The sequence below is a fragment of the Nerophis ophidion genome, linkage group LG01, assembly GCF_033978795.1.
Source record: "Nerophis ophidion isolate RoL-2023_Sa linkage group LG01, RoL_Noph_v1.0, whole genome shotgun sequence".
Taxonomy (NCBI): domain Eukaryota; kingdom Metazoa; phylum Chordata; class Actinopteri; order Syngnathiformes; family Syngnathidae; genus Nerophis; species Nerophis ophidion.
The window spans coordinates 43,124,406-43,150,317 of NC_084611.1; the positions used below are offsets into that span (position 1 = coordinate 43,124,406).

Sequence of the window (25,912 nt, forward strand, 5' to 3'; positions counted from 1 at the left end):
TAAAATAAAATAAATTCGAGCCGCGGCCCGGTGGTTGGGGGACCACTGGAATTAATGACCAAACAGGTGAAATGTGATGAAAAAAAGTTGCAATGTTGACTCGAATAACACAAAGCTGAGTTTTGATGTGCGGATGTTTTTTTTGTTTAAATTTTTCATTGCTCAAAACATAATAATGAATCAAAATCAAAGATGTTATTAAATGCTGACCTCGTCAAGGCTCCGATAACTTAAATTCAAATATTTCACTATTACCGTATTTTTCGGATTATAAATCGCAGTTTTTTTCACATATACTCCGGAGCGATTTATGTGTGAAATTATTAACACATAACCGTAAAATATCAAATAATATTATTTATCTCATTCGCGGAAGAGACCAAGAAAATGTCAGCAATCGTCACACACGTCAGCAATCGTCACACACACGTCGACCAATAAGAATTTGGCGGGGGAGGGTCATGGCAGAAGTGCATTGTGGGTCATGGAATGCTAACTGCTATATGCTACTGCCGTAGCTATTAAATGGATCATTTCATCGTTGGCGGTAACTTATAAAAACTGAGAAGGGCTGAACAAAATTGGCACCGAAAAGGAAATCATGTACTGCAGATTACAAGCTGGACATAGTGAAATATGCAGCAGAAAACGACAAGAGGAAGCGGTGCATACCTTTGGAGTTGGCAGAGTTGTTTAGAAGCGACATCGAGGAAGAACATTTCATGGGATTTATCGATTAGGAGTGACAGATTGTTTGGTAAAGGTATACCATGTTCTATATGTTATAGTTATTTGAATGACTATTACCATAATATGTTACGTTAACATAGCAGGCACCTTCTCAGTTGGTTATTTTTGCCTCTTATTCAGCATGTTGTTCACTATTCTTTATTTATTTTAAATTGCCTTTCAAATGTCTATTCTTGGTGTTGGATTTTATCAAATAAATTTCCCCCAGAAATGCGACTTATACTCCAGTGTGACGTATATATGTTTTTTTCTTTCTTTATTGTGCATTTTCGGCCGGTGCGACGTATACTCCGGAGCGATTTATAATCCGAAAAATACGGTAAATATTGCATAATTTGGGTGTTTGCATGATAAAAAAAACAAGTTTTCTATGACCAGAAGGGCATACATTTAAAAAAATAAAATAAAATAATACAAACTTCTCATCGACGAATAGATGTAAGACTTATTTTCAACACTTATGCCTAGGGGCCCTTTTGGATCCTCAAGACTTTTAGTGCTATTTATTTTTAAACTGTCATTTCTCAAAACGTAATAATGAATTAGTGTGAATGGTTTTATGAATTATGGACCTACTCAGAGGCTCCAATCCCTTCACATCAAATATTGCACAGTGGAAAACATTTTGAAGGGAAACATTGCATATTTTGTGTTTTTGCCAGAAAAAAAAACAGAGCAAGGTCATAAAACAAAACTTTTTTTTTTAATATTATATTGCTTAGATAAACCTCAAGTTAATATAAAGATTTAAGCGTTAAATAATAATAATAATATACAAAAAAATAAATACATATATATATATACACACACATATACATATATATAATATATGTTTAAATATATATACATATATATATATATACTAGTGGTGGGCAAATTAACGCGTTAATTACGAGTTAACTCATCAATCTATTAACGCCGACAATTATTTTATCGCACATTTGCGTATGTTGTTTACATGCTTTTATTTTGTTAACGCCTTTTCTTAACAAGATGGCGTCGCCCGAATGTTCTTCGGCATCAAGGGGCTCTTGGTAAAGATGGAACATTTGGCAAAAATACCGGACAATTTCGCAAATTTCATGGCTGGCTTACATCGTGGTCACTCCGGGATCACTTACGACCGCCAGACATTTCTGGATGTGGATAGATCGGGCCGTTTTGGACTGAATGACGTGTGCTTGCTAGACCGGCTAGCTAGCATGGGAATACTTCGCCGGCTACATCCAGGGGCTTGTGAAGCAGCGGAGTATATGTGTTGTCTGTCTATTTATCAATAATGCAGACGAGGAGTGTTGGCTGAGTTCTTAACGTTTGTTTTCAGAGCGTGCATATCACAACATACAAGATGCCGTCATGGCGACACAACCTATACCGGGCTACCGCGCATGCTCGTCACTCCTGTTGCATGCTGGGTAGGGTAGTTCTTTTTTTCCCTGGCTCATAACATCACAATATAGTACCATGTATATGCTTTCAGTTTATCAAAGCACCAAGCAAACAATCGGAAAATTCCCATCATATCAATTCCTAGATATGGTCATAATTATTTTAAGTGCACTACGCATAATAAACACAACATTATTAATATTGCTACTACGGATAATTTGATCAAAAATTCCCTAAAACAGCCCACTACTTATAATATAGGTTTTTTAAACATAAGATCCCTGATACAAATTTTTTTTCTGCTGTTACCTCAGAAATTGCCTGTTCAGATGTTACAATTGTGGCTCAGAGATTTGTATGTAGATTATATTTATTTTCCATAACAAACAGGATAACTTAAATACCCTGGCGGTGGCAATAAGTTTAAATGTTTGTATTTACATTTTTTGAGTTGATTTTCATAAAATATGCTATTTAACTGCTACTGTTTAACAAGGACTGATTTAAATTGTGTTTGCACAACAAATGTTTTGGCGCTTTTGTTCATGTGGGAGAATATTCCAATAAAGGTGCACTACACACTACTTTTGAATTCATTATTGGGCTTTGCGTATACAATGCAGTTAATCGCGATTAATCGGAGAAATAGTGCGATTAACTTCGATTAAAATTTTTAATCGTTGCCCAGCCCTAATATATACACATATACCCAACTTGAGGAGAGCCTTTATGATTGAAAAAAAAAATCAATATTTTTTATATTTTCTCTATTCAAAATGGTGCATTTATGCTTTGAATTTTCAGCGTGCGGCCCTCGGTGGACAAAGTTCGGACACCCCTGGTCTATTAGGAAGGTCTCTAGTGCAGTCAGTAGGTTTACACACACCTTTGAGTGGCGGGCCACAGGTGGCGCTCTTCCCCCATTTAGGCTCGTTGTATTTGATGCAACACATAAGTGTGAGCAAGTCTTAGTCCTCTCTCAGGGACAGGAAGTAAATAAGCATAAATTGCTGATGGGTAGGATTAGATAAGCTGTGCTTCTTCCAACTCCTTTTCGGACATGTTGCTGTAAAAAATTGGAACTATGTGATGTATCATATGAAAACTATACGCATGCTGGAAATAAAGTGATACCATAACCGCCATACACCTTTATCCAGCTCCTCACCAAACTACAGTCGTCCTCTAAATTTTGCAGTTTCACCACATACATATTGAAACATTTCTAAAGCACATTTTACCATTTTTGGGCCCTCATATTGAGTGTTTTTCAAGCATAAAAATGGCTAAATAGATAAAACTATAAATATTACAGTATTAGCCACAAAAAGGAAACCAAACTAATCTGAGTGCGCTGTTCAGTATCGTGGCCACCGATTGGCTCAGCCCGAGGCAACATTACCATATTGGGTTGAAGGAGAGTTAGGGTGATTAAAAGAGACTTATTTCTTGACCATATTTTTAATGCTTTAGCTATGAAAATATTTGATTTACCGTATTTCCTTGAATTGCCGCCGGGGCGCTAATTATTTTAAAACCTCTTCTCACTCCGGCGTTTACCAAAGGCATGCAGTAAAGGAAAACATGCGCTAATTATTTTAAAACCTCTTCTCCCTCCGGCGCTTACCAAAGGCATGCGGTAAATTTAGGCCTGCGCTCATAAATTTGAGTGTGATGTAAGGATACCATCATGAAAAGCACATTTAATAAAAAAAAACTTTATTATGGTCTTACCTTTACTTATAAATGAAGTTCATGCGCAGCTCCTTCTGATCAAAAGCATCGATAACTTGTTTATAGAAGTCTTCCTTATCTTTCTTCAGTTTTAAAAGTCTCTCTGTCTCGATGGAGATCTTCCTTTATTACCTCCTGCTTCGATTGAAAGTCCAGTTTAGAAAACTGTTTTTTTTTAGATATGTAATCCTCCATGTTAAAAGTGCAAGCGAAATGAAAACATAAACACACTGCTCACTCTTGCTGCTTGTTGTCACTTCTTCTGCAGCTGAGTAGTCGCAAGAAGGATCACTAGCGTCCTCTACCACCAGGAGGCGGGAGTCATTTAATGACTCATATTTAACACACACAGCTACGGTATATTAATAAAACATAGCTGCTTACTGTTCTTTTTAGCATATTCAATAGCTTGGACCTTAAATCCTACTGAATAGCTCTTAATCTTCTTCCCTTTTGCAAATGATTGAAATCAGCCTCCTCCATTTTGAAAATGATGACAGGTGAAGTGTCACTTGTGACGTGAAGAGTTTCACCCGGCGGAAATTGTAGGCATATGCTAATTATTTTCCGGAACGAGTTTGACCCGGTGGAAATTCTAGACATACGCTAATAAGAATAATATTTTGCAAAACGAGTTTGACCCGGGGGCTTCACGGTGGCAGAGGGGTTAGTGCGTCTGCCTCACAATACGAAGTTCCTGCAGTCCTGGGTTCAAATCCAGGCTCGGGATCTTTCTGGGTGGAGTTTGCATGTCCTCCCCGTGAATGCGTGGGTTCCCTCCGGGTACTCCGGCTTCCTCCCACTTCCAAAGACATGCACCTGGGGATAGGTTGATTGGCAACACTAAATTGGCCCTAGTGTGTGAATGTGAGTGTGAATGTTGTCTGTCTATCTGTGTTGGCCCTGTGATGAGGTGGCGACTTGTCCAGGGTGTACCCTGCCTTTCGCCCGATTGTAGCTGAGATAGGCGCCAGCGCCCCCCGTGACCCCGAAAGGGAATAAGCGGTAGAAAATGGATGGATGGATGGAGTTTGACCCGGCGTTAATCCTGAGCCGGCGGTAATGCTAAGCATGCGCTAATTATTTTGCGAAACGAGTTTGACCCGGCAGTCATTCTAGGCAGGCGCATACTATATACCCGGCGGCAATTCAAGGAAATACGGTATTTCTTGCCCAGAAGGAGTAGCATCTTTTTTAATGCTTTAGCTATGAAAATATTTGATTTATAATGTTTTTAGATCCTACTTTGCGGAAATAGCGGTCAAGCCTGGGACCAATTAACGACCAAGGGAGGACTGTAAAATGTAAAAACTATCTGTATCAGTTTAAAAAGTGAGTACATTGGGAGTTTTAGATATCTTGGTGGGAAGAGCGAATTGGAACACGTGCATACACGTTTGAGGGCGCCGTGTAAACGTATTGACTGCGCCCGTTACTTACTCTGCATTGGGACAGCTTGGGCGTGCGTGCAGGGAGGGGGCGGGGAGGAGAGGGGGGCGGGCGGTGGGGTGGCGGACCGACCTTCCCCGTCCGACGTGGGCCCTGAGCCCCTGCGCACGGAGCCCAGCAGGTCAGCGAACTTAGCGGCCGCTGGGTGGAGGAAGCACGGAGATAGTTGATAACAACACAATGGATGTCCGCTAACTTTTTGCAACTCAACGCCAAGAAAACGTAAATGCTAATTATCGGTCCTGCTAGACACCAACACCTATTTAATAATACCACCTTAACTTTTCAATCAATCAATCAATGTTTATTTATATAGCCCCAAATCACAAATGTCTCAAAGGACTGCACGAATCATTACGACTACAACATCCTCGGAAGAACCCACAAAAGGGCAAGGAAAACTCACACCCAGTGGGCAGGGAGAATTCACATTCAGTGGGACGCCAGTGACAATGCTGACTATGAGAAACCTTGGAGAGGACCTCAGATGTGGGCAACCCCCCCCCTCTAGGGGACCGAAAGCAATGGATGTCGAGCGGGTCTAACATGATACTGTGAAAGTTCAATCCATAGTGGCTCCAAGACAGCAGTGAGAGTCCCGTCCACAGGAAACCATCTCAAGCGGATCAGCAGCGTAGAGATGTCCCCAACCGATACAGGCGAGCGGTCCATCCTGGGTCCCGACGAGCGGTCCATCCTGGGTCTCGACTCTGGACAGTCAGTACTTCATCCATGGTCATCGGACCGGACCCCCTCCACAAGGGAGGGGGGGACATAGGAGAAAGAAAAGAAGCGGCAGATCAACTGGTCTAAAAGGAGGTCTATTTAAAGGCTAGAGTATACAGATGAGTTTTAAGATGAGACTTAAATGCTTCTACTGAGGTAGCATCTCGAACTGTTACCGGGAGGGCATTCCAGAGTACTGGAGCCCGAACGGAAAACGCTCTATAGCCCGCTATGGACTGGACTCTCACACTATTATGTTAGATCCACTATGGACTGGACTCTCACACTATTATGTTAGATCCACTATAGCCCGCTCTATAGCCCGCAGACTTTTTTGACAAGCAAACAATTAAACAAGGCGAGTCACACATCAAGACTGTTATTAAAACGGCCTTCTTTCATCTCTGTAAAATCCATAACATTTGTTCCATTTTGTCCACTAGCTGGAATCATTATTCGTGCCTTTGTTACGTCTCGTCTCCATTAATGTGACCTATTATTTTGGGGTCTCCCCATGTCTAGCATTAAAAGATTACAGTTGGTACAAAATGTGGCTGCTAGACTTTTGACAAGAACAAGAAAGTTTGATCATATTACGCCTATACTGTATATACCTTTAAATACATATATACTTATATATATATATATATACACCTATATACATACATACCTACATATATATACCTATACTGGCTCACCTGCACTGGCTTCCCGTGCACTGAAGATCTGACTTTTACTACTTACGTATAAAATACTACACAGTCTAGCTCCAGTCTATCTTGCCGATTGTATTGTACAATATGTCCCGGCAACAAATCTGCCTTCAAAGAACTCCGGCTTATTAGTGAATCCCGGAGCCCAAAAAAGTCAGCGGGCTATAGAGCGTTTTTTATTTGGGCCCCAGGACTCTGGAACGCCCAAAATGTTAGAGATGGTACCTCAGTAGAAACATTTAAGTCCCATCTTAAAACTTGTTTGTATACTCTAGCCTTTATATAGACCCCCTTTTAGACCAGTTGATCTGCAGTTTCTTTTCTTTGCTCCTCTGCCCCCCTCTCCATCGTGGAGGGGGGGGGGGGACAGGTCTGGTGGCCATGGGTGAAGTGCTGGCTGTCCAGAGTCTGTACCCGGGGCGGACCGCTCACGTGTGCATGGGGTGGGGACATCTCTGCGCTGCTGACAGTCTACGCTCGAGATGGTCTCCTGCTGGCCCCACTATGGACTGGACTCTCACTATTATGTTAGATCCACTATGGACTGGACTCTCACACTATTATGTTAGATCCACTATGGACTGGACTCTCACACTATTATGTTAGATCCACTATGGACTGGACTCTCACTATTATGTTAGATCCACTATGGAATGGACTCTCACTATTATGTTAGATCCACTATGGACTGGACTCTCACACTATTATGTTAGATCCACTATGGACTGGACTCTCACTATTATGTTAGATCCACTATGGAATGGACTCTCACTATTATGTTAGATCCACTATGGACTGGACTCTCACACTATTATGTTAGATCCACTATGGACTGGACTCTCACTATTATGTTAGATCCACTATGGACTGGACTCTCACACTATTATGTTAGATCCACTATGGACTGGACTCTCACACTATTATGTTAGATCCACTATGGACTGGACTCTCACTATTATGTTAGATCCACTATGGACTGGACTCTCACTATTATGTTAGATCCACTATGGAATGGACTCTCACTATTATGTTAGATCCACTATGGACTGGACTCTCACACTATTATGTTAGATCCACTATGGACTGGACTCTCACACTATTATGTTAGATCCACTATGGACTGGACTCTCACACTATTATGTTAGATCCACTATGGACTGGACTCTCACTATTATGTTAGATCTACTATGGACTGGACTCTCACTATTATGTTAGATCCACTATGGACTGGACTCTCACTATTATGTTAGATCCACTATGAAATGGACTCTCACTATTATGTTAGATCCACTATGGACTGGACTCACACTATTATGTTAGATCCACTATGGACTGGACTCTCACTATTATGTTAGATCCACTATGGACTGGACTCTCACTAGTATGTTAGATCCACTATGGACTGGACTCTCACTATTATGTTGGATCCACTATGTACTGGACTCTCACAATATTATGTCAGACCCACTCGACATCCATTGCATCTGGTCTCCCCCTTTAGGGGAGGGGGTTACCCACATTCGCGGTCCTCTCCAAGGTTTCTCATAGTCATTCTCATCAACGTCCCACTGGGTTGTGAGTTTTTCCTTGCCCTTATGTGGGTGCTGAACCGCGGATGTCGTTGTGGCAATGCAGCCCTTTGAGACACTTGTGATTTAGGGCTATATAAATAAACATTGATCGATTGAATAGATAGAAGCGTCATTCCTCACAAACATGATGGATGTACACGTGCATGGCGTGGTCTGTGGCGCGATTAGAGGTACTGTACGTCCACAGCAGGGAGCCAGTGAATGACTGCAAGCTGTGCGTGGGCGTGACCAGGGGGCGGATGGGAATAAGAAATGCTGTCAAGCATCTCCGCCTTTACTGCTTCTGCATATCTTTGGACCCTGATCATCGTAAATACATGTCCGCCTGAGAGATTTAGGGGTTTCTAATATTAGGACACTGAATGGACGATTGGAAGATGAGAGTGCGAGACATGCAATGACATCATAGCAACACAGTAGTACCTCAACTTAAGAGTATTTTGTCATACGAGCTTCTTGTTTTGCTTTAAATTGCTGGCATAATTTGAGTTCCAGTACGAGCATTTTTGCCACCTGTTGATGTAGTGTTTGTCCACAGTCCACGGCCGGAGATCGACACAATCCTGCCCCCCAACCACCAGAACTAAGAAAGTTAGTGTGAAGACGGAGCCGACAACCGAATCGGAGAAACAAACCATTAAAGGCCTACTGAAATGTGATTTTCTTATTCAAACGGGGATAGCAGGTCCATTCTATGTGTCATACTTGATCATTTCGCGATATTGCCATATTTTTGCGGAAAGGATTTAGTAGAGAACATCGACGATAAAGTTCACAACTTTTGGTCGCTAATAAAAAAGCCTTGCCTGTACCGGAAGTAGCAGACGATGTGCGCGTGACGTCACGGGTTGTGGAGCTCCTCACATCCGCACATTGTTTATAATCATGGCCACCAGCAGTGAGAGTGATTCAGACCGAGAAAGCGACGATTTCCCCATTAATTTGAGTGAGGATGAAAGATTTGTGGGCGGCATGGCGTCGTGGGTAGAGCGGCCGTGCCAGAAACCTGAGGGTTGCAGGTTTGCTTCCCACCTATGGACATCAAAGTCGCTGCCATTGTGTCCTTGGGCAGGACACTTCACCCTTTGCCCCCGGTGCCGCTCACACCGGTGAATGAATGATGAATGAATGATTGGTGGTGGTCGGAGGGGCCGTAGGCGCAAACTGGCAGCCACGCTTCCGTCAGTCTACCCCAGGGCAGCTGTGGCTACAGATGTAGCTTACCACCACCAGGTGTGAATGAATGATGGGTTCCCACTTCTCTGTGAGCGCTTTTAGAGTATATAACAATAGAAAAGCGCGATATAAATCTAATCCATTATTATTATTATTGTGTAAGAAGAAAGTTAGAGTGAAGAACTAGAAAAAAAAAAAGACAAGGGCAGTGGGAGCGATTCAGATGTTATTAAACACATTTACTAGGATAATTCTGGAAAATCCCTTATCTGCTTATTGTGTTACTAGTGTTTTAGAGAGATTATATAGTACCTGAAAGTCGGAGGGGTGTGGCCACAGGTGTGGTGACCGCCAGTGTCTCTGAGGGAAGCCACGATTCTCGACGAGGCGAAGCGAAGGCGGCCGTTGGGGCCGGGCTGAGCTTTTTTCCCCCCTCCTACACGGTGGAAGCATCCCACGTTCAGGGGAGGCCGGTCGGAGGAGGCAAGAGAGTCCACAGCTGCCTCTTTGACAGGTGCACGAGGAACGACGCAAGCTATCCGCTCATGTCTACGGTAAGAGCAGACTTATTACCACAATTTTCTCACCGAAAGCTGCCGTTTGACATGTGGTAGGGAACCATGTTCGCTTGACCGCTCTGTTCCATAGTAAAGCTTCACCGTCATCTTTCAGGAATGTAAACAAGGGAACACCGGCTGTGTTTGTGTTGCTAAAGGCGGCCGCAATACACCGCTTCCCACCAACAGCTTTCTTCTTTGTAGTCTCCATTATTAATTGAACAAATTGCAAAAGATTCAGCAACACAAAGGTCCATAATACTGTGTAATTATGCGATTAAAGCAGACAACTTATAGCTGGGATTGGGGCTGGAACAACATGTCCACTACAATGCGCAAAATTTAAAATTGCAATTTAGTAAACTAAAAAGGCCGTACTGAAGTGGGTTGATATTTTTATATTTCATCATTGATCTATAAACTATCAGACTGTGTGGTCGGTAGTAGTGGGTTTCAGTAGGCCTTTAAGATCAAGATCAAGTTGAAGCAGTTGCCTGATCTAGCAAGTCAGCTCCGTACCCATCGTCCATCAATCAAAAACGCAGAGGTGGGTAAAGTAGCCAGAAATTGTACTCAAGTAAGAGTACTGTTACTTTAGAGATGTATTACTCAAGTAAAAGTAAGGAGTAGTCACCCAAATATTTATTTGAGTAAAAGTAAAAAGTATGTTGTAAAAAAAATACTCAAGTACTGAGTAACTGATGAGTAACCTGTTTGTTTAATGATGACAGCAACAAGTAATGCACAAAAACATAATCATAGCAATGAACAAATTGAGAGCCAGGAATATCTCTTAAGCAACTAAAACAATGTTATATATTAAATAATATATATTTGGTTTTACACTGAATTGAAAAAAAAATTGAAAATGAATTTTACCTTTGCAACCTCATGATACTATTGGCTAAGTTTTATATTCATAAATGTAAGTTTCTCAATACCCGACCTGTTTTTTGTGCCTTTAAAAAAGATTTAGAACTCTACATTAAAACATTCTACCTCTAACAAACAAAAAGCTGTGAAAACAATGATGCTGTGTTCCAAATTTAAGTTATTTACTGAGATTGAGTGAGCCTATGGCTTTGCACTTTGTTTATTTTATATATATATTATTTTTGCATTCTATTTTAGTTACTTTGAATTTACAACCCCCTGGCGCTGTTTTGTACGGTTTTTATACTGTTTAGTACTGTTTTTGTACTTACTTAGATTATTATTTTCAACTGTTTGTAGATGTTGAAATTTATAAATAAAGGTTTATAAAAAAAAAAAGTGCAGTTAATCATCTGACCGCCTGGCTCTGTTTAATTGGTGAAACGGAGTCAAACGTCACCAGTGACTGCATTTGATTGGTGAAACAGAGTCAAACGTCACCAGTGACTGCCGTTGATTGGTGACACAGTCAAACATCCCCAGTGACTGCATTTGATTGGTGAAACAGAGTCAAACGTCACCAGTGACTGCCGTTGATTGGTGACACAGTCAAACATCCCCAGTGACTGCATTTGATTGGTGAAACGGAGTCAAACGTCACCAGTGACTGCATTTGATTGGTGAAACGGAGTCAATTGTCACCAGTGACTGCATTTGATTGGTGAAACGCAGGCATGTGATAGATCCTACTTTGAAGGTCTGTCTGACAAACCAAAACAAATAAAGCGTGCATTAACAGATCAATAAAAATCAGTAGCGAGTAGCGAGCTGAATGTAGATAAATGGAGCGGAATAAAAGTAGCGTTTCTTTTCTATAAATATACTCAAGTAAAAGTAAAAGTATGTTGCATTAAAACTACTCTTAGAAGTACAATTAATCCCAAAAGTTACTCATGTAGATGTAACGGAGTAAATATAGCGCGTTACTACCCACTTCAGCAAAAACGTCCGTGAGCAACATAAACAAGTATCCGATTCAGGGGTTCTTAACCTTTTTTGACCTCGGGGCCAAGATTCTCTGCTACAGAGGTCTGGGGCCCACTCAAATATTAACACTATGTTAGCAATCTTACTTTTGATTTAAATTCATCCATCCATCCATGGGGCAGCAACCCAAGCAGAGAAGCCCAGAACTCCATCTCCCGAGCCACTTCAGGGGATCCCGAGGCGTTTCCAGGCCAGCTGGGAGACACAGTCCCCTTAACACAGGGGTGTTCAAACTTTTTCCACTGAGGGCCGCACAATGAAAAATCAAAGCAAGCGGCAGCCATTTTGATATTTTTTTGTTTTAAATACCAATACAACATATGTGTAAACAATTGTACATTTAGGCCTCCACTCAGGCTTGATCCCGGGGACCCCAAAGGGTTTAAGTCCAAAAAATATAAAAAAAATGTGTCATTATTTAGTATTATTATTATTATTATTATTATTATTATTATTATCATTATTATTCAAAGTTTAAATCTCTAGATCCACATTAGGTCTATCTGTTAATATAAAGTTTTTTTTTTCTTTTTTAAAATTTAAGTTGTATGCCCTTTTTGTCAAAGAATACCCTGTTTTTTAATGGAAAAAACACAAGATATGCAACATTTTCCTCCAATACAATTTTAAAGTGGAATATTTCAGGTTGTATTATAATTGGTGCTCATAACATAACTCATAACAACATTGATTTTAAATGTATTATTATTTTTGGAGCAATGACACTTAAAAAAAAGTCCCACTAAAATTATTGGGGATCCAAAGGGGTCATGCTCCGTAAAGTGTTAAAAAAATAAATCGCACATTTAAAAAAAACAAAAAAAACTTTTTACACAATAGTCTCCAGATCAGGGGTCACCAACGTTATTGAAACCAAGAGCTACTTCTTGGGTACTGATTAATGCGAAGGGCTACCAGTTTGATACAAACTTAAATAAATTGCCATAAATAGCCAATTTTATCAATTTACCTTTAACTCTATGTTATTTTTTAATAATTAATGATATTTATCTTTGTGGGAACACTGATAATCTTAATGATTTCTCACAATAAATATATATAGAAACAGATAAATATTTTTATAAATATATTTCGACTCTTTAAAATTCAAAATTCAACCGAAAAAAAAGGAGAGAAAAACTAGCTAATTCGAATCTTTTTGAAAAAATTAAAAAAATAATTTATGGAACATCATTAGCCATTTTTCCTGATTAAGATTAATTTTAGAATTTTGATGACATGTTTTAAATAGAAATCAAATCAGCACTTTGTTAGAATAAATAAAAAATTGGACCAAGCTGTATTTCTATCCATCCATCCATCTATTTTCTACCGCTTATTCCCTTTGGGGTTGCGGGGAGCCCTGGTGCCTATCTCAGCTACAATCGGGCGGAAGGCGGTGTACACCCTGGACAAGTCGCCACCTCATCCCAGGCCGTATCTCTAACAAAGACAAATAATTTTTTTGAATTTTAATCATAATAAGTTTGAAGAAATATTTCACAAATATTCTTCTTTGAAAAAACAGAAGCTTGAATGAAGAATTAAATTAAAATGTATTTATTATTCTTTACAATAAAAACATAAATTTACTTGAACATTGATATAAATTGTCAGGAAAGAAGAGGAAGGAATTTAAAAGGTGAAGACACTTTACTGCTTCTGTGACCCAAGGTCACCTCCATATTTATACAGTACTTTTGGCTGTCAATCAGAATGTGCAATAATGTTATGTACTTACTGTGCCTTGTATATACATTTTTATTTTTATTTTTTTAGGTAAGTACCGTGTGACTTGTCGAAGGGTGGACTAGCAAAGTAAAATTTTCATTTTACGGCAAACTGTCTGTTTAACTGTGCATATAACAATAAACAATCTTGGATCTTGAATCTTGAAGAGGTATATGTGTTTAAAAATCCTAAAATCATTCTTATGGTTGTATTTTTTCTCTAAAACTGTCTTTCTGAAAGTTAGAAGAAGCAAACTAAAAAAAAAAAGAATTTATTTAAACAAGTGAAGACCAAGTCTTTAAAATATTTTCTTGGATTTTCAAATTCTATTTGAGTTTTGTCTCTCTTAGAATTAAAAATGTCCAGCAAAGCGAGACCAGCTTGCTAGTAAATAAAAAACATTTAAAAAATAGAGGTAGCTCACTGGTAAGTGCTGCTATTTGAGCTATTTTTAGAAGAGGCCAGCGGGCGACTCATTTGGTCCTTACGGGCGACCTGGGGCCCGCGGGCACCATGTTGGTGACCCCTGCTCCAGATCAACTTCAGATCTATCTGTCAATTATAACATTTTTTGTTGTTTATTATGTTTCTTGTTTGTTTTAGGCCATTCTTTAAAAAACATCAACTTTGTTTTTTATATGGCAAACACAAAATATGCAACATTTTCCCCCAAAAAATATCTCTAAGTGGAATATTTCATGTGACGTAATTGGAGCATTGAATAGGTCAATAATTCATAATGACATTGTTTTTGATTCATTATTATATTTTAAAGAAAGAAACACAGCTTTGTGTTATTAGGTTCAACATTGTAACATTTTCTTGTTACATATCACCTGTTTGCTTTATTATACCACTTTTTGTTTTTTATTTTTTTTAATCATATTTTTAGAATGTGCCGTGGGGCCACAAATGGCCCCCGGGCTGTACTTTGGACACCCCTGCCTTAACATGTCTTGGGCCTTCTGCCTGGACTCCTACCAGTCGGACGTGCCATAAGTGCCATAGTGCGTATGAGTCCATCACTACGGCCGCTGCTGCAGTTGGCTCTGTCTTTGTTCGCTTTGTACTTTTACATTTACTTTTCATCTATCCGTGCCCTTCTAAACATGCAGTTCAGAAGAGTTTTGTTCGTCCTACTGACGATGGGGACTCTACTGAAGAGCTCAGATGGAGAACAACAGTGGAGAGGCTCCTTTATCTACAGTTGTTAGCGATACCAGTTGTTAGCATTCAGCTAACGGACGTGGCGCCCAGTGCACAAGGTAAGTAACTAATAGAACAAAACATGTTCTAAGCTAGATGACAGTGACTACTGTAGTAATTAGGTAGTCCCCACAAGCAGACTTACATGTGTTTGCAGGCCTGATAACAAAAGTCAGAGTCCAGAAGCCGAACAAGGTTTCAGGTTACAAAGCAGCTGCCTGGCCCTTCCTTGCGATCAGAAAGAGACCACAACCAACACGATCCAAACTGTTCTGCGTCTTGGAACCACCGTAAGTGGAAAGTTGTCCGGTAGGAAGCAGATAGTCCTCTGGTTTGTTACCTTTCTGTCAGATGCTAGCTGAGCAGCACACTTCTCTGAACTCTGGTATCTCTGTCCCCGGACAGCAACGCTAATTTAAGACACATCCCTCTTTAGCAGCAAACACTCCTCCCTAGGTGGACTCCAATTTAGGACTGTGGTAGTTCTCTCCCTGGACCCATGAATGTTCTGCTAATGAAGCTAACGTTCAGCTTAAGCCTACTATCGTCTCCCAGTTATCTAAATCAGGGGTTCTTGAGCTTTCTGACTTTGGGGACCAAATTATCCACTACATTCTATCATTCTCATTACTTAATCGGTAATCTCACTCTTGATTTTAATCGTAACCCTACAATAAACCCCAATCCTATGGTTAAGAAACACGGATCTAAATGAGATTTGTGTTGTCGCCTTTGCATTGTGGTAAAGAAAATACTTCGGAAGACATACTAGCAATCCTTAAAGTTGTATAATCAATAGACAAATGCTCAATGAATTATGAGTAAGGATGTAACAATATCAAAATCTCACGGTACGATATTATCACGGTATTAAGGCCACAGTACGATGTAACTGTAGAATTGTCCAAAAAAAGATAAACTTGTTAAAATACCTTGGTGTGTGAAATGAAATGGCAGGAATGTTTAGGATAAACACACTTACTGTAATTGAACACAAACATAATGCTTAAATTCATGCAAAGTCCAAATAATTGTGAGGAAACATTCACCTTTTCAAGCAAATATCTGACAATTTAACTTTTAATACTGTAAATACCTAAAAACAAATATCAACGTTAAGCCTCACTGGCTTCATGTTTTCCCCAGGGTTTATTTGTCTTCAACAGTTATGAATGGACTTTGATGAAATGTTCAGGAAATGTCCATAAATAACAATTCCCTTTTTTTTACTTTCTCCTTTTCCACGCCCCCCAACAAACAGGATTATGGGAGATGTAGTTTATTTTTAGACTGGTCAATGCAAAAGCGCCAGAAAAAAATACACTCATAAGGTTCATATTGTCAGACGTCGGATCATTATTGTGATGATATTGAAACCGCAATACCGCGGTATCTTGCGGTATCTACAAAAGCGTTACACCCTACTTGTGAACAAACTCCTAAAAAAACAGTTCAGTTCAAAATTTGGACTAACATTTTTACAACAAATTGCTAAAAAACACAAGTGTTCCTCTTGAATAGATGAACTTGTATCAGTGAAAACACATTGGCAGATCCTTTAACCTTCTAAAAGCTCAGCGTCCACTGCAGGGGACACTTGTATTTTGCAACCATTTTCTACTGCTTGTCTCTCTCGTAACAGGGCTATTTTCTGAAACGCGTAATATTTGTATCGCGCTTTTCTACTTTCTAGGTACTCAAAGCGCTTTGACACTATTTCCACTTTCGCCACGCCGTCCCCATCACTGTGACACTGATCAAAGAAATGGACCAAAGACAAAGGTCTCCTAAAAAAAATAGCTAACCACCACCCATCAGGAGAAAGGGTTAAGTGTCTTGCTCAAGGACACAACGGATGTGACTAGACTGGTAGAACCTGGGGATCGAACCAGGAACCCTCAGGTTGCTGGCACGGCCACTCTGCCAAAATCACCACGCCGTCCCCATCACTGTAAAACTGATCAAAGAAATGTTAGATCCACTATGGACTGGACTGTCACACTATTATGTTAGATCCACTATGGACTGGATTCACACTATTATGTTAGATCCACTATGGACTGGACTCACACTATTATGTTAGATCCACTATGGACTGGACTCTCACAATATTATGTTAGATCCACTATGGACTGGACTCTACCTATTATGTTAGATCCACTATGGACTGGACTCACACTATTATGTTAAATCCACTATGGACTGGACTCACACTATTATGTTAGATCCACTATGGACTGGACTCTACCTATTATGTTAGATCCACTATGGACTGGACTCACACTATCATGTTAGATCCACTATGGACTGGACTCTCACTATTATGTTGGATCCACTATGGACTGGACTCTCACTATTATGTTAGATCCACTATGGACTGGACTCTCACAATATTATGTTAGATCCACTATGGACTGGACTCTACCTATTATGTTAGATCCACTATGGACTGGACTCTCACACTGTTATTTTAGATCCACTATGGACTGGACTCTCACAATTATGTTAGATCCACTATGGACTGAACTCACAATATTACGTTAGATCCCCTATGGACTGGACTCACTATTATGTTGGATCCACTATGGACTGGACTCTCACACTATTATGTTAGATCCACTATGGACTGGACTCTCACACTATTATGTTAGATCCACTATGCACTGGACTCTCACTATTATGTTAGATCCACTATGGACTGGACTCTCACACTATTATGTTAGATCCACTATGGACTGGACTCACACTATCAGGTTAGATCCACTATGGACTGGACTCTCACTATTATGTTAGATCCACTATGGACTGGACTCTGACTATTATGTTACAAACCCCGTTTCCATATGAGTTGGGAAATTGTGTTAGATGTAAATATAAACGGAATACAATGATTTGCTAATCATTTTCAACCCATATTCAGTTGAATATGCTACAAAGACAACATATTTGATGTTAAAACTGATAAACTTTTTTTTTTTTGCAAATAATCATTAATTTTAGAATTTGATGCCAGCAACACGTGACAAAAAAGTTGGGAAAGGTGGCAATAAATACTGATAAAGTTGAGGAATGCTCATCTAACGCTTATTTGGAACATCCCACAGGTGTGCAGGCTAATTGGGAACAGGTTGGTGCCATGATTGGGTATAATAGCAGCTTCCATGAAATGCTAAGTAATTCACAAACAAGGATGGGGCGAGGGTCACCACTTTGTAAGCAAATTGTTGAACAGTTTTAAAACAACATTTCTCAACGAGCTATTGCAAGGAATGTAGGGATTTTACCATCTACGGTCCGTAAAATCATCAAAAGGTTCAGATAATCGGGAGAATTCACGGCATGTAAGCGATGGTATTACGCACCTTTGATCCCTAAGGCAGTACTGCATCAAAAACTAACATCAGTGTGTAAAGGATATCACCATATGGGCTCAGGAACACTTCATAAAACCCCTGTCAGTAACTACAGTTGGTCGCTACATCTGTAAGTGCAAGTTAAAAGTGTACTATGCAAAGCGAAAGCCATTTATCAACAACACCCAGGAACGCCGCCGGCTTTGCTGGGCCCAAGCTTATCTAAGATGGACTGATGCAAAGTGGAAAAGTGTTCTGTGGTCTGACGAGTCCACATTTCAAAATATTTTTGGAAACTGTGGTCGTGGTGTCCTCCGGAACAAAGGGGAAAATAACCATCCGAATTGTTATAGGCGCAAAGTTCAAAAGCCAGCATCTGTGATGGTATGGGGGTGCATTAGTGCCCAAGGCATGGGTAACTTACACATCTGTGAAGGCACCATTAATGCTGAATGGTCCATACAGGTTTTGGAACAACATATGTTGTCATCCAAGCAACGTTATCATGGACGCCCCTGCTTATTTCAGCAAAACAATGCCAAGCCACGTGTCACAACAGCGTGGCTTCGTAGTAAAAGAGTGGGGTATTTTCCTTGCCCGCCTGCAGTCCAGACATGTCTCCCATCGAAAATGTGTGGCGCATTATGAAGCGTAAAATTCAACAACAAGACCCGGGACTGTTGAACGACTTAAGCTGTACATCAAGTAAGAATGGTAAAGAAATCCAATTTCAAAGCTTCAACAATTAGGTTCCTCAGTTCCCAAACGTTTATTGAGTGTTGTTAAAAGAAAATATGATGTAACACAGTGGTGAACATGCCCTTTCCCACCTACTTTGGCACATGTTGCAGTCATGAAATTCTAAGTTAATTATTATTAGCAAAAAAAAATAGTTTGAGTTTGAACACCAAATATCTCGTCTTTGTAGTACATTCAATTGAATATGGGTTGAAAAGGATTTGCAAATCATTGTATTCTGTTTATATTTACATCCAACACAATTTCTCAACTCATATGGAAACAGGGTTTGTAGATCCACTATGGACTGGACTCTCACTATTATGTTAGATCCACTATGGACTGGACTCTCACACTATTACGTTAGATCCACTATGGACTGGACTCTCACACTATTACGTTAGATCCACTATGCACTGGACTCTCACTATTATGTTAGATCCACTATGGACTGGACTCTCACACTATTATGTTAGATCCACTATGGACTGGACGCTGGACTTATGTTAGGTCCACTTTGGACTGGAGGGGGCGGGTTACCCACATTTGTGACTAGGTTGGTAGAAGCTGGGGATTGAACCAGGAACCCCTCAGGTTGCTGACATCACTGTAACACTGATCAATGAAACGGACTAAAGACAAAGGTCTACAACAAAGAATGCCGTCCTTAGCTTTCTAAAAACGTGCCCCCTTGAACCATTTAGTTAAAAGTGTTTTGTAAAGTTGTGTGAGATATTTCAGGTTAATCCAACTTATGGGGCTTAATAAGTATTTGCAAAGAAAATATCAAAAGCAGCAGAGCTTTTGTCCGATACCAGAGCAATAAAGGTCCTTGTGGAGCTTGGACAGCACACAAAAGCCTGAGCCAAGGTTGCTAAGGAATGGCTGACACACAATAGTTGCAGACATTAAGAGGAAAGGCGGAGGAGGAAGCGAACATTCTGTTCCGTACGCCTGGCACACAAATTATACGTTTGCCAGCTCATTTAGACACATTGTCTGATGTGAAAGTGTGTGTTGGCGTATTGGACACACACAGGTGAAACACGTGTGTGTGCACGGCGAAGACACCTTTGTAGCACTTTCTTCAACATCTTCCCCTTCGGAGTGGTGAACCCAGAAAGGCGTGGTACGCGGGCAGGAAGTAACGACATCACGTAAGGCAGCAATGGGGCGGTATAGCTCGGTTGGTAGAGCGGCCGTGCCAGCAACTTGAGGGTTGCAGGTCCGATCCCCGCTTCTGCCATCCTAGTCACTGCCGTTGTGTCCTTAGGCAAGACACTTTACCCACCTGCTCCCAGTGCCACCCACACTGCTTTAAATGTACAAACCCCGTTTCCATATGAGTTGGGAAATTGTGTTAGATGTAATTATAAACGGAATACAATGATTTGCAAATCATTTTCAACCCATATTCAGTTGAATATGCTACAATGACAACATATTAAAAACTGATAAACATTTTTTTTTTTGCAAAAAATCATTGACTTTAGAATTTGATGCCAGCAACACAGGTGTGCAGACTAATTGGCAACAGGTCGGTGCCACGATTGTTATAAAAGCAGCTTCCATGAAATGCTAAGTAATTCACAAACAAGGATGGGGCGAGGGTCACCAATTTGTAAGCAAATTGTCGAACAGATATAGAACAACATTTCTCAACGAGCTATTGCAGGGAATTTTGGGGTTTTACCATCTACGGTCCATAAAATCAGCAAAAGGTTCAGAGAATCTGGAGAAATCACTGCACGTAAGTGATGATATTACAGACCTTTGATCCCTCAGGCGGTACTGCATCTAAAACCGACATCAGTGTGTAAAGGATATCACCACATGGGCTCAGGAACACTTCATAAAACCACTGTCAGTAACTACAGTTAGTCGCTACATCTGTAAGTACAAGTTAAAACTCTACTATGCAAAGCGAAAGCCATTTATCAACAACACCCAGGAACGCCGCCGGCTTCGCTGGGCCCAAGCTCATCTAAGATGGACTGATGCAAAGTGGAAAAGTGTTCTGTGGTCTGACGAGTCCACATTTTAAATTATATTTGGAAACTGTGGACGTGGTGTCTTCCGGAACAAGGAGGAAAATAACCAGTCGGATTGTTATAGGCGCAAAGTTCAAAAGCCAGCATTTGTGATGGAATGGGGGTGTATTAGTGCCCAAGGCATGGGTAACTTACACATCTGTGAAGGCACCATTAATGCTGAAAGGTACATACAGGTTTTGGAGCAACATATGTTGTCATCCAGGCAACGTTATCATGGACACCCCTGCTTATTTCAGCAAAACAATGCCAAACCTCGTGTTACAACAGCGTGGCTTCGTAGTAAAAGAGTGCGGGTATTTTCCTGCCCCGCCTGCAGTCCAGACCTGTCCCCCATCGAAAATGTGTGGCGCATTATGAAGCGTAAAATACGACAGCAGAGAGCCCGGACTGTTGAACAACTTAAGCTGTACATCAAGCAAGAATGGTAAAGAATTCCACTTTCAAAGCTTCAACAATTAGTTTCCTCAGTTCCCAAACGTTTGAGTGTTTTTAAAAGAAAATGTGTTGTAACAAAGTGGTGAACATGTCCTTTCCCAACTACTTTGGCACGTGTTGCAGCCATGAAATTCTAAGTTAATTATTATTTGCAAAAAAATAAATATGAGTTGGTAAATTGTGTTAGATGTAAATATAAACGGATTACAATAATTTGCAAATCCTTTTCAACCCATATTCAATTGAATGCACTACAAAGACAAGATATTTGATGTTCAAACTCATAAACTTTTTTTTTTTTTTTTGCAAATAATAATTAACTAAGAATTTCATGGCTGCAACATGTTCCAAAGTAGTTGGGAAAGGGCATGTTCACCACTGTGTTACATCACCTTTTCTTTTAACAACACTCAATTAACATTTGGGAACTGAGGAAACTGTTGAAGCTTTGAAAGTGGAATTCTTTCTCATTCTTGTTTTATGTAGAGCTTCAGTTCTTCAACAGTCCGGGGTCTCCGCTGTCGTATTTTACGCTTCATAATGCGCCACACATTTTCGATGGGGGACAGGTCTGGACTGCAGGCTGGCCAGGAAAGTACCCTCGCTCTTTTACTACGTAGCCACACTGTTGCAACACGTGCTGAATGTGGCTTGACATTGTCTTGCTGAAATAAGCAGGGGCGTCCATGAAAAAGACGGCGCTTAGATGGCAGCATATGTTGTTCCAAAACTTGTATGTACCTTTCAGCATTAATGATGCCTTCACAGATGTGTAAGTTACCCATGCCTTGGGCACTAATGCACCTCCATACCATCACAGATGCTGGCTGTTGAACTTTGCATCGATAACAGTCTGGATAGTTCGCTTCCCCTGTGGTCCGAATGACACAATGTCGAATATTTCCAGAAACAATTTGAAATGTGGACTCGTCAGACCACAGAACACTTTCCCACTTTGCATTAGTCCATCTTAGATGATCTCGGGCCCAGAGAAGCCGGCGGCGTTTCTGGATGTTGTTGATAAATGGCTTTCGCTTTGCATAGTAGAGCTTCAACTTGCACTTACAGATGTAGCGACAAACTGTATTTAGTGACAGTGGTCTTCTGAAGTGTTCCTGAGCCCATGTGGTGATATCCTTTAGAGATTGATGTCGGTTTTTGATACAGTCACAGTCATTCAATGTTGGTTTCCGGCGATGCCACTTACGTAGAGTGATTTCTCTAAACCTTTTGATGATTTTTACGGACCGTAGATGGTAAAATCCCTAAATTCCTTGCAATAGCTCGTTGAGAAATATTGTTCAAAAACTGTTTGACAATTTGATTACAAATTGGTGACCCTCGCTCCATCCTTGTTTGTGAATTACTTAGCATTTCATGGAAGCAGCTTTTATACCCAATCATGGCACCCACCTGTTCCCAATTAGCCTGCACACCTGTGGCATGTTCCAAATAAGTGTTTGATGAGCATTTCTCAACTTTATCAGTATTTATTGCCACCTTTCCCAACTTCTTTGTCACGTGTTGCTGGCATCAAATTCTAAGGTTAATGATTACTTGCAAAAAAAAAATAACGTTTATCAGTTTGAACATCAAATATGTTGTCTTTGTAGCATATTCAACTGAATATGGGTTGAAAAGGATTTGCAAATCATTGTATTCCGTTTGTATTTACATCTAATACAATTTCCCAACTCATATGGAAACGGGGTTTGAAACAAGGCTGTGTAGTGCGGCAGTTGTCTTAACTAACATAACTAGTCGCAAGCCGTATTGGAGTGATTAGTACAAATAATCCTGAAAAATGAAAATAACTCCTGGAAGGAGACCACACCGGAGAGTGAATGATGACAAAAACATGCATTTGTCTAATCCAGAGCTTAGTCCTGGCCCCAAAGGAAAGTCATTTTGCAAGAACAATGTCATACTTGCCGATTTTCCGGGAGACTCCCGAAATTCAGCGCCTCACCCGAAAACCTCCCGGGACAAACTTTCTCCCGAAAATCTCCCGAAATTCAGGCGGAGCTGGAGGCCACGCCCCCTTCAGCTCCATGCAGACCTAAGTGACGTGTCGACAGCCTGTTTTCACGTCCGCTTTCCCACAATATAAACAGCGTGTCTGCCCAATGATGTTATAACTGTAGAATGATCGAGGGCGAGTTCTTGGTTTCTTATGTGGGTCAGGCAGTTTCATTAATGTCCTCCCAGCGCGGCAACAACACACAACAACAGCGGTCACATTTTCGTCTACCGTAAAGCAGTTCGTCTGCCATAAACAGCAATGTTGTGACACTCTTAAACAGGACAATACTGCCATCTACTGTACATGCATTTGTGACAATAACATCAATGGCTTTTAGAGAGTGCCGTGCACAACTGCGCACACGACAAGACGATGCAGAAGAACGAGGAAGATACAGCATGTTCAGCATGGTTAGAAAAATAGTGAGAGAGAATAGAACAAGGATGGACAATTCAACCCTGAACTCAACAATGAGTAGATGAGTGTTATGTGTGTGTATATGTGTAAATAAATGAACACTATATATGTATATATATATATATATATATATATATATATATATATATATAGCTAGAATTCACTGAAAGTCAAGTATTTCTTATTATACATATATATATATATATATATATATATATATATATGTCTTGATTGGATTATCCAGAGAATAGTGCTCGATACCGTGGTAGAGCGCAATATGTAGGTGTGGGAAAAAATCACAAGACTACTTCATCTCTACAGATCTGTTTCATGAGGGGTTCCCTCAATCATCAGGAGATTTTAATGGAAGCATTCACATACAATGGTTTATATAGAGCACAGAGTGGGTGGGTACAGGCAGGCGTAGGGTGTGGTGATTGGCTCATGTGTTACCTAGGAGGTGTTTCTGTCTGTGGCGGCATGTTGAAATGATTTCACTGCGCTTGTTGAGGGATGATAGATCTGGATGATATATAATAAACAGTTTCTCTTTTAAGCATAGGTTGCATCTTTTATTACCACTGTTGTAAGGTGTGCTGGATGCAAGAATTGGCCATGTTGAAGCCAACAAGCAAACCGTCAACTTCCTCGACGTCACTTTTAACCTGAGAAATAACAGCTACCAACCATTCACGAAACCCAACACAACACTCCAATACGTGCACCATGACAGCAACCACCCACCCACCACCACGAAAAGAATACCTACCGGAATTAATAAAAGGCTATCGATGCTGTCATCCAGCAAAGCTGAATTCGACCAAGCAACCCCCCCGTACCAGAAAGCACTTGATGAAAGCGGATACAACTTCACCCTCACCTATGAACCCACTCCAGGAAACCAACCAAAAAAGAGCAGAAAACAAAGCAACATCATCTGGTACAATCCACCATTCAGCAGACGTCTCAACCAACATCGGCCGCAAGTTCCTCACTCTGATCGACAAACACTTCCCCAAAGGCAACACCCTAAGAAAAATATTCAACAAGAACAACATTAAATTTAGCTACAGCTGTATGAATAACATGCAACAAATCATTTCAAACCACAACAAAGCAATTGCAAAAGGACTGCCTAACCCCAGACTAAACGACTCTGAAACCAATAATGAATGTAACTGTCGCAAGAAACCTGATTGCCCTCTCAACGGAAGGTGCTTACAGACATCAGTCGTTTACCAAGCAAAGGTAATACGCAAGGACATTAACACATCCGACACGTACGTAGGATTAACCGAAGGAGCGTCCAAAACAAGATGGAATAATCACAACGCCTCCTTTAGAAACCAGACTTTGCAGAATTCTACAGAACTCAGCAAACACATCTGGAACCTCAAAGACAATAATGTTGAATATTCAATAACATGGCAAATTCTTGCATTCAACACACCTTACAACAGTGGTAATAAAAGATGCAACCTATGCTTAAAAGAGAAACTGTTTATTATATATAAATGATAAATGGGTTGTACTTGTATAGCGCTTTTCTACCTTCAAGGTACTCAAAGCGCTTTGACACTACTTCCACATTTACCCTTTCACACACTGATGGAGGGAGCTGCCATGCAAGGCGCCGACCAGCACCCATCAGGAGCAAGGGTGAAGTGTCTTGCTCAGGACACAACGGACGTGACGAGGTTGGTACTAGGTGGGATTTGAACCAGGGACCCTCGGGTTGCGCACGGTTGCGCACGGCCACTCTCCCCACTGCGCCACGCAGATCATCCAGATCTATCATCCCTCAACAAGCGCAGTGAAATCATTTCAACATGCCGCCACAGACGGAAACACCTCCTAGGTGACACATGAGCCAATCACCACACCCTACGCCCGCTTGTACCCACCCACTCTGTGCTCTATATAAACCATTGTATGTGAATGCTTCCATT

General features: G+C 40.6%; 1 protein-coding gene across 42 annotated transcripts in view; it reads right to left on the minus strand.

Annotated features, from left to right (window-relative positions):
- The window catches only part of camk2b1 (calcium/calmodulin-dependent protein kinase (CaM kinase) II beta 1), a 190,097-nt gene that overhangs the window by 15,561 nt on the left and 148,624 nt on the right, over nt 1–25,912 (minus strand). For 20 of the 42 annotated variants that reach the window (XM_061904166.1, XM_061904133.1, XM_061904116.1 and 17 more), the window contains one exon: nt 5,314–5,463. The exons of the other annotated variants lie outside the window; for them this stretch is intronic. In XM_061904166.1, the coding sequence (XP_061760150.1) occupies nt 5,314–5,463 (150 nt within the window). The remainder of the gene's footprint in view (nt 1–5,313; nt 5,464–25,912) is intronic. 42 annotated transcript variants of the gene reach the window in all.